A 10,988-nucleotide genomic window follows, 5' to 3' on the forward strand; every position below is an offset into this window, starting at 1 on the left:
GACAGCATGAGGCAGGGACTCTTATCTCTGTGGTTACAGCCCCTTTAAAAAACATCTGCAGGGAATAGAGCTCACTGCACAGCCTTGTCACAGTTTAAATCTGTATGTGTGTGTCTGTTAAGTGTTTGACTCTTTGAAGAAGTTATTAACAAGAGAGGGGGGACAGACTCTGTCAGAGCAAATATATATAAAATCACGTCTACAGTCTCCATTTCCCAGCCTACTGAGGGAAGATTCATAGTAATGACAAATGTAAAAAACAACTCTGGGCACTTCTAGATTGGGAGCAACAAACATTTTTCTTTTGTTCTTAGTCTAAATTTGTTTACATGATTTGTCTTTTTTTTAACAAAACTAGCTGCACAATTCCTACAATGCTAGTTTTAATCCAGCGCACCGTTAAGAAACCATTCTACATGAAGTTACTCAGAAGTATTCTAACTTTCCATTCTGGCCAGTCAGGACTTTTCTCAAGTCTCAAAAATGTTTTAAATTGGACATCAGAACATATATATCTTTCAATTTATTAACATTACTGTTGCATTTATTTGTGTATTTCTACACAGCCATAATGTCATCAGTTCTGACTATATGCTGACTATTTGCATTCTGTACATTTCTGACTTATTATGACAAGTATTGCACAATAACACAATTCTATGCTATTACTAATAACAAAATATATGTTCACTTGATTGAATTGTACTTTGTACATAATGGTATAATGGTAATACTATAATGGAAAATAGCAAACAGGCTAATATTGTACTAAATACTTTACTATATTTAACTTACCTATTTAACTAGTTAGTTCACATCTCCTTGACTTTATTTATTCTCTATTTTCTAAAGCAAAACTACCTCTAGAAAAAACTCAGATTTTTCTAGACGTTTCTTACCCTCTGGAACTATGCCAATACGCTTCCATTTCAGTTTGTCCAACTGCTGTGAGCTTGCTGAAATATTGATTGTGCATAGAGATGCAGGATGTATTGAGGGAACACACTCTGCATTAATTGTAGCTGAATGTTAGAAGCTTTCCACACAGAAAGGACACATCATCTCTGTTTTTAACATCTCATCTCAGGTACAACACTCAAAAATAAACTTTTCAAGCCCATCAGTATTGTGGGTAGTAAAAGAGATTTACTGGGACATTGGTTCTAATGCTGTATTCACGTGGTGTCATTTTTATTTACAGGATTTAAACCACACACAAAATGTAAACTACAATATGAATGCATTAATATATACAAAAATATCTTGGCCATCTTTAGTACGTGTTTACAATTCTACATCAGGTTCAAATTAATTCCTGGCTGCCTTTCTTCACTGGTTTAGCCTGACTTGGTAAAATTAGCTGGTTCAACTGCTTTGTCTTTTCCCAGAGAACATTCAGATCATTCAGAGCATTTTTCCACAGGAACTTCTCCATAGAATCATTGTCAAACATGGAGATGCATAACTGTTTAGTTCCAGCTATCATGTGTCAATCAGTGTCAAGTACACTGTTTAAATTTTAAATACAGTGCTTCTGATGTCTAAATTGATATATATAGTTATTTGATTGAAACCGAGAACACAATGAGGCAAATAATGAATTCTGGTCTTTTGTCCAGTTCACAGGTCACTGACCTGTCTGTCTCTCTACTTTCCGACAGGCAGGCAGACAGGAAAACAGGCAGACAGACACACATACACAATGAAACCTACATTATATGGAACTGTTTGCTTTTATATGACACTAATTTGGCAAATTAAATAGATTTTATCTGTTTACCTGTCTACCTGTGCTGTCACCTCATTTATACATTCTCCTTCATTATTTACCAGCTTTCGCCTGCCAGCTAAGAGCAAACTAATTAATATGAAAAAACACAAAGCACTTCAGTTGGCCAGAGCGCTCCCATGTCACCTAGCTACTCTGTGTGTCTTGGAGTAAAATTTTCCATAGACCTCACAAATGATCAGCCTCTTACCTATCTTAAAAGTGCCATTTACATTTTTAACTGCAGGCAGATTTACGTCATATATGGGCATGGTCAGGGTTTGGGAACCTGTTTTAAATGATTTTGCTGCTAAGTAAAAGATGTCCTAAGATTATATTAAACTCTGTGGATTAAGGATTTGATGTCACTCAAGTTCACATGCGTGCAAAGGCAGGCAAGTAAACACTTTTGGAAATATAGTGTATTCCAATTTGCAAACGGATCTAAGCTGCACTAAAAAAAAAAAAAAAATACTGCTATTACCAAAGGGAATGCCTTAATATAGAACAAAACAAACAAAGTCTTTCCTAAAAGTCAAAAGGGTAAATGAAACCCACAGCTATTTCCTGAAGCTCCAGTATCAGTGGCATCAGTAGTCAGCTACATGATATTAGTACTGCAGAATTTATCTAATGCATCTAATGCATGCAACAGCTTTTTGTCATGTCTTTAAAATATATCAAAACATTTTGAGATTGGAAATGTTTTGTTAAATTGCATTTTTTTAAATATAACACTCTCTCTCTCTCTCTCTCTCTCTCTCTCACACACACACACCACACACAAATAGACACAAAGGAACAGTTCTCTTTCTTTTCTTCATTAAAATAATTAGCTAATAAATCAAATATATGGCTATAAGTCTGTTTCAGGTTAACATTGTAAACACAGTGGGCGGGTGGATACTTATATTTCTGCCGGTCAGTCCATAAAGCAGGGTATGAACATTATCCTCCTGTTGTCCTGGGTCAGTGTAATACAACCAAATGCCATATTCTGTATCTCTCTCACTCTCTGTCTGTCGGTCTCACTCATACACGCCAAGTAACACATTGCTTTGACAGTTGTTTTCACTGATCCTGACTCAGACGACTGTCTCTGTCACTTTCAGACACGACAGTTTGCCTGAAAGGACTGCAGTGTCACGTACACTGACACAACACACACACACACACACAAACATCCATCAGCTTTACGTAAGCCTGGCTTGAGTGCAACTTCTCTATAAGTATCGACTCTCTCTCTCTCTCACCGACAAAGGTTGCTAGGAACCTGGGTGTTCTGGTTGATGACCAACTCTCCTTCACGCACCATGTGGCCTCAGTTGCTCGGTCCTGCCGCTTTGCGCTCTATAACATCCGAAAAATTAGACCGTTCTTGACGCAACAGGCCACCCAACTCCTGGTGCAAGCGGTCGTCATCTCACGCCTCGACTACTGCAATGCCCTGCTAACTGGCCTCCCGGCCTGTGTAGTAAAACCACTCCAGATGATCCAGAACGCAGCAGCACGTCTGGCCTTCAACCAGCCAAAACGGGCACATGTCACCCCGCTGCTCATTGAGCTCCATTGGCTACCAGTTGATGCTCGCATCAAATTCAAAGCTCTTACAATTGCCTACAAGGTGATGACAGAACAGGCTCCTTCCTACCTGCACTCGCTCCTGAAGGCTTACGCTACCTCGATTACTGCTCGTCGCTCACCAACTAGCTCTAATAGTGTGCAAAAGGTGTTAAAGGTGCTGGAACACAAAGCACAGTCTAGTTATTGTTGGTCTACTGGCATCTGTACCTTAACAGTGCAAAGTATTGCTACATATTGTGACTGGAATATGCTCTGTAATATATATAAAAAACATATGTGAACCTGTGACATTTTGTGGTTAGAGCTAGCTTCATACAGTCTCTCCTTTATTTAAGATTAACAATTATGATTAACCTTAATACTAATCTGAAGCTCTGGAGAAACATAACTGGGGTCAGCTTGCTTTTGTTTCACTGGTGTGTTACTGGGAAATAAATAACCAATCGCTGCAGACAAACATGGCTATTTCTGGCCTGATTGTAGTGGCAGGGAGCTCACAGCTTGCAGCAAAGGTGGCATTTTACACAAAGGCACTTCCAGCATGCTTCCACCCGTGATGGTTTAGACTAGCTACAAGTTTGATCAACCTGACCAACCTATAAACCAGAATGGCCAAGCTGACTAGCATGATTAGCATGACAGAGCTGGTCAAACAGTATGACCAGCAAACACTCCCAGCTGGCCACCAATTTCAATAGACGTTAATTTCAGGTTGAATGTTGGTCATGATGTCAGATGTCTAACACTGTTACATAGCCTGCAGGGCTATGTTGGTTGACCTGCTAAAATCACATTCTAGCAAAAACTGGTCTGAAGCTGGATTTCCTGAATACTGAATACTAGAGCTGAATAAATCACAACAGACCCTAAAGACAGAACATCTGTTTTTAGAATATATTTGACATTGGATCCCATGTGACCCACATGCGACCTGCAATGTGACATTTTTTTCACATTTATTTCTATTTTGGTCCAAAGGTGACACAACTGGCACCCATATTACAAATCACCATTAACACTCAATGGCTGTATGTGGATGAAATAAAAGTGTGGACCAGAACCGAGCCTTTACTCTTTTGCAATCTGGGAGGGGGTTTATAAGAAAACACAAAGATAAAGTTAACAGAATAAGAATGTTAATGTTCCACAAGCATGCTGAGCAGCTTAACAAAGCTGTATAAAAGCAGAGGAAAAATGAAGCTAGCAGCTAGCCTAGAGGAAACACATTACATACATTAGAGAAAGTCCTTAATGTCACCCATTACCAACTAAGATGATGTCACTAGCAGTGGGAACTGATGACACAAACAGGCAAAAACGTTCTGTTCCAACTGCAGTTGTACCTTCTGCTCTAGGCTGAATGACTCATTCACTCATTCAATGCCATAATTCCATCCTTCAAACTCTCTCTCTCTCTCTCTTTCTCTCTCGCTCTCTCACATACACACACACTCACACAAAAACACACACTCTGTACACTCTCTTAATAATTATTTTTTCTTAGGCTTGTCTAGAGACCTTGCATATGCCTGCATAAAGTTGGAATAATGGAGACGAGGTGTGCACGACAGTCATCAAACATACATGGACCATTGCACAACCTTGCTTTGTGTCAGTTTCTCCTAAAACTGTATAATAAATTGATGTTTTCCACATAACTAAAACTTCAAACAACCTATGCATCAAAAATGCATAATGTTCAAAGGTAGCCTTGAACTATGCATACAGCAAGAAGTGTAAAGGACAAATACATAATGACCCATGTAGGTTTGGGCAATATGATGATATGTTATCAATATTATGAGAATCCAATCATCAGTGCTCCTACAACAACCAACACATTGCATTTACCAATACTCTACAGCTCTAACCCATCAAGGCATGGACTCCAAAATTTGCTGAAGGTGTCCTGCACCCTAAAAAGTGATTTTGTGTTTTAGTCAGAAGAACTAATATTATAGTTGAGTGAGAAAATGAGTTAAGAAAACTTCAACCCGAAAACTTCAAATTGTTTGTTGAGCCAATGAAAAAATGTGATTTGGACCAACTTTAAGTTTACTACACATGTGCCAAGGCTCTTTTTTCAGTGTTGGTTCATACAGCTAGGCTCCTGGGACCATATATTTGCATATTTGGTGTGGCCTTTCCTTTATTTACCATCTTTCTGTTGTCTTCTTGCCCAAAGCTACCTTATCCTTGGCTTGCATTAGTGTAATATATGTCTCGATTGTTGTAGGCTGTAAAAGCAAGTCATTTTTATTTTGTGTTCCTAGTTGTCACAGTGTGTTGGCCTGGAGTTTTAGTATTATGCTGTCAGCATTGGCCGTTCTTCGAAAATATGCAAATTATGTTGACAATACATATATATATATATATATATATATATATATACATGTGGGTTTTAATAAACAAAATTCCTTAAGCCCATAATTCTTGAAAAAAAAAACAGTGGAGTTAATTAAACTATTGTTGTGTGAACAAAACTGATTTTAGTTATCATCTAGTTTTGACTTTGTCTAGCTTTGTATATCTTTACAACTTAACTTAGTTACATCAAAATGATAACTTGACTGAGTTAAGTCGAATAAACTTAAAATTCTCTATATTTATAATTTAACCGAGTCAAAGCAAAATGATGATTTGACTGAGTTAAGTTGAGCCAATAAATTATTTTTTCAGTGTGTGGTAACTCAATATCAAATATATGGCTATAAGTCTGTTTCAGGTTAACATGGTAAACACAGTGGGCAGGCACTCTCAAATATATCTCAAATTACAAACACTGTTCCTTATGATAGCAAAAGTGGGTTATCTATCGCATAACTCAATTTGAACCAGTTTAAATTAAGAGTTTAGAAAAGGTAGGACATCCTGCTCTTTGGAAATACTGTAGCAATATAATGTCAACTGTATGTTGTTGTCATTGTTTACATCAGTCCTTTTATAACAGGCTCCATACTGACATGACTCATTGATTTTACTGACTTCATATAATGACATCTTCATTAACTTCATCAGCACAAGCCAATGTCACTGTTGACTGCCTGATCCATTCACACGTTGTTATTCTGAAGTAGTTTAGAAGCAGACCAAACATGGATTACCATCTGGTAATGATTAATGCAGTCACAGACCTAAGTTGTAAGACTAATGTTTTTATTTTATACTAAGCTTTCACCTGTGTCTTTTATTGTATTGCAGTGCACACTCCAGTTATAAACTGCATACTGAAATTAAATAGAAAAAAAGAAAAATAACTTTATTTGGCAAAGCATGGAGATGGATGTAACATAACTAAACAAATAAAACTCAAGAAATGTCTTTCAAAATCATTCGTAAAAGGTTTTAAAATAAACACAAGACCATCATTAGAGAGGATTTTGAAAGATTCAATTTGGAGCAGAATTCTGGAGCAATGAGCTTTGTACACCTGCTGTTTGCTAACCACCCTAAACACCTGCCTATAGTGTCAAAGAGCAGTTTTACCTTCCTAAACAAGACTGACCTTCTGTGTGTATGAAATAAAGACCTACACTATAAACCACGCATATTACATAACTGTGCGCCATGTTTTCAAACTGAACACTGACAATACTCATACAGTAACAAATTCACTTTACTTTATTGACTACTATCCACAGCCTGTGTGTGTGAGTGTAAGCCTGTCCCTGGGCTTATATCAATACTGTGTCTCTGTTGGACTGAGTGCATGGTTTTGTACTGTCCATATACTGTAGCTCTCTCAGAGAGTGTTATGATCATGTGATATCTGTGTCCATTAAGCCAGCAGTAATTCTGGACACAGATTCTCAGTTTACTGACTGCCCATCCAGTGAGGGAGGGGCTGTGCATTATCACTATGGTAACATCCAGGATGACCTATTAAGGTTTTGGAAACTGCTTTAATTGGGTGACAGACTGACAAACACACCAGCAGGACAGGATTTAATTGAACTGAACCTGACAAATCGATTAACAAATAGATCAAATTGATAAAACTGAATAAACTGACAGACGATGTGGACAGTCTCCCAGTAAACACAGGGACAGGTAGATTTAATCTGCCTATACAGCGAGACTGAGGCTGGCTTTTAGAGTCCTGTATTTTGGGTTAGAGGCTGCATGCACACACAATTCTAAAACACTGCAATAAATGGAAAAGTATCGATCACTCTCTTTGAATAAGTAGGGGAGGCTGGACACGTGCCTGCTCTCTCCCACGGGGATGTCTATTGGATTTTGTTTGAGCAGTGCATTTGTGTGTAAGTTTAAATGAAAGGCAGCAGATGAAAAATGTGTCACTATGTGTGACGTAAATACAGAACTACTGTGAACTTTCAGATAATCTAGCAAATTCTTTCACTGGCCTTTATTTCTAACACAATCTGTGCTTTTAGATAAACACATAATACAAGTCTGAACTTATCTAGACATTGTTTTTTAAAATAGCCAAGCCACCTCTTTTGATCTGCTGACATTTAATCTCCATAATTGTTCAATGGTAACTCAGGATTGGACTGGCACATTTGGGGCAGCCACGCCTAAGGTCACTGTGCCCAATGCCAAGCATTGACTGGAGGGGTATTAATTTACCCAGAATTTGGCTGTTGAAGTACCATTATGTCTATCCAATTCCAGTACCTGACCTCACTAGCTGTGCAATTCTGGCTAATCCTCATTGCAATATTCTCATTGCAATATTCAAAAGTGCTTGGTGGTATGTGAAACATCCCATGATGGTACCATGATGATTTTAGAAAATTTGCTGCATGCACTAAAATATCTATGAGGTTTTTGCCTGTGATTTACTTTTGGTATGTGTTTAGTGCCTTATCCATTAGACTTTATATGTAAGACAATGGTTCTTCAGTTCTTCACTGTCGTAACACATTACTATAATTACCAGTTTCATAAGCCCAACAATAGAACCCCGTTGAACTCCACAAGGTAAAACTTTACAAGATGACTCAGTAAAGTCCGGAAACAATAAACAAATATCTTACTATGTTCCAAACAATTTGTGATAAACCACTTAACAAAGAGATAACATATAAACTGTAAGGAGGTCAAATTTAGCCTTATTTATGTACGTATGTGTTCGGTCATTTGGTCATAGGTGGCACCTGATTAAAAAAGTTTGAGAACCATTGGGCTAGTGCATAGTTTTCTTAGAAGAGTGGAGAATATTCTGCAGTAGTTAAATACCATTGGTTTTGGAGAAACTGTTAGATGACCAAGTGTCTACAAACATTTTGACATACATTGTAACATTCTCATACATTTTTAACAGCTGTATTACTACTATTTCATTTCAGGTTGTTTTCATTCTGACTTGTTATTGTTACAAAAAAATATTTACATAAATTGTGTAATCCAATAGAGTGAATAAAGTGAATCTGGATAGAGTGAATTTTGTTGCTGGATGAGAAGTATAAACATATACCATTCTGACACCCTATTGGTTTGTACACAATCCACCGCATCTGCGCAAGTCTCATCACACTCCAGCAAGGACATATCAGATGCCCCAAAAAAATGTTTTTGTAGAGGGGTAGTGCACTGTATGCCCATGTGGTGCTGCCTAAACTTTTGTTCTTAATGATTTTTTTTCCTTACATTACTTATACTTTTATATTTACACTTTTACTTCAGCTAGAGTTGATACCTTAACTTCTACCTGAGTATGAATGTGAATACTTTTGACACCTTTGTCTGTAGCTGCTTATAGGCTACTCTGCAGATGTTGTTACTCACACCAGGTGAGCTGCAACCTGTTAAGATAAATGGAATGTCTCACAGAGCAGGTCTAATGCCTTGTAGAATCTCCTAGATTAGAGCTGATGCCCCATGACGGTCACAGACACGCTAAGCTCTCGGACTTGAATTTTCTGGCCTTTTTCTGCGTTTTAAACGCTTTGCTTGAGTGTGTCAACACTTATTACCGCAGTGGGGGGAGCAGGATGGCGCCAAGGTCATTTGGGGGTAAGGAGCTCAAGTGACAACAGACCTACACCTGTTCCGACTGTAACTATACTCCATTTAGCGACACATATGTACAGGATGATTGTGGGTATAGGTTACTGTGGGCTAAGGAGGCTACTGTAAACACTACAGCTTAATGCTAGATAGATAGATAAGGTCTCTGTTGCTTGGAAACGTTGAAGACATTTTCCCAATGTTTTAGGGGTTCTAGCCACTTGGTCACCGGCAAGATTCAAATATGGCCACACATGTAGGTTAGCTCGTCTAATACAACCTGGGGTTCATATACTCTCTCTCTCTCTCTCTCTGTTACCCCCAGAAATATGTTTCCAGTCTGGCCGAGCTGTGTCCTTCCTGACCGGCACAGAGAGGCTAAACCGCTGTGGCTAATGATGAGCTAATAACGCACGCGCTGTGCCGCTTGCTGTCTCGCGCGCAGAGCGCTGGCGTCGCACGTGCCTGCTAGCATGAAAACAACACCCAGCGCAGCAGCAGCATCATCAGCAGCAGCACTGCCCCGCATCTGCTGCCGCAGAACGACAGCCGCACACCGCTCAATCCACCGGGTCTAAATAGCATTAATGAGACACGCTGCTGGCCACAACACAAGCTGACTGCGGGCTGCCTGCTCCCTCCAGGTGCCAAAAGAACAAACCGTACGTTTGCAACAGCTTCACACACACGGTGCTTCTTTCTTTCCAATATAGTGAAGTCAGCTATTTTGTGCTTTAAAGCACGGGGTGTCACTAATGTTTTTCAGCTGTCCTAAAAAGTACTATTCAAGGTTGATAAAAAATAAAAAAACATAACGCACACAGAACCCACAAAATATATATAAAAATGCATAACATAACATAAACGAAGCTTATATTATTATCTACCTGGTAGCTCAGCATGCTCTCCTGACCACTGTTTTCTGCAGACATTGTAGTTTCTCCCTCCAACTGCGTGCAGCCCTCCAGCAGACACAGGCAGGATGCAGCTTCGGGAGATGGGAGATGATGAGATGTAGCGTGGGGAGGGAGGAGTGGAGAGACGACTGGAGGTAGGTAGGTAGTAAGGTCTCTGTCAGTTAAGCATCAGTCCACACGAGACAGGCATGGTGAGAGCCAGAGCCACCACAGCCTAACCTGCTGCTAAACCGGAGAAAGAAAGCTGCGTCTGATCACTGTTTAGGTTTCCAGTCCGGAGGATCAGAGAGCGCAGTCTCTTTCTCTCTCTCTCTCTCTCTCTCTCTCTCTCTCTCTCTCTCTCTCTCTCTCTCTCTCTCTCCCCGGCTGAGGAGGAGGGCAGAGAAGAGTTAGCGACCGTGCTTCGTCACAGGTTGCTCAGCCAATCAGAGAGCCCCCTGCTGAATCACTGGAAAGGATGGAGTTGAGGTTAACATGCTGCAGAACAGAATTTGAATATAAAATGTGTTTCTTTCTGTGTGTGGGGAGGTGGGTGGGGGGTAGGGACCCTATTAATTATTTAGAGTAGTTTAATATAGTGAAAAGTCTATTTAAATTAGACGAAAAATGGGACACCACAAACGAGCAGATTGATTGAATAATTGATTTGTTATGTTTATTAGAGAGTTCTGTCTATAACTCATAGAATTAACAGTTCAACATTTTGTTTAATTTATACTTTTTTTCTAAAGAGGGTAGCCTTT

General features: G+C 39.2%; 1 protein-coding gene across 2 annotated transcripts in view; it reads right to left on the reverse strand.

Moving 5' to 3' along the window:
- slc4a8 (solute carrier family 4 member 8) overlaps positions 1 to 10,774 on the reverse strand; it is a 32,748-nt gene extending 21,974 nt beyond the window's left edge. Inside the window, exon 1 of one of the 2 annotated variants that reach the window (XM_049479239.1) lies at positions 10,216 to 10,774. In XM_049479239.1, the coding sequence (XP_049335196.1) occupies positions 10,216 to 10,260 (45 nt within the window). In that variant the 5' untranslated portion in view covers positions 10,261 to 10,774. The remainder of the gene's footprint in view (positions 1 to 10,215) is intronic. The other variant, XM_049479240.1, reaches the window with a different exon arrangement.
- Between the last annotated feature and the right edge of the window lie 214 nt (positions 10,775 to 10,988).

This window comes from Astyanax mexicanus, chromosome 5 (assembly GCF_023375975.1).
Source record: "Astyanax mexicanus isolate ESR-SI-001 chromosome 5, AstMex3_surface, whole genome shotgun sequence".
Lineage (NCBI taxonomy): Eukaryota > Metazoa > Chordata > Actinopteri > Characiformes > Acestrorhamphidae > Astyanax > Astyanax mexicanus.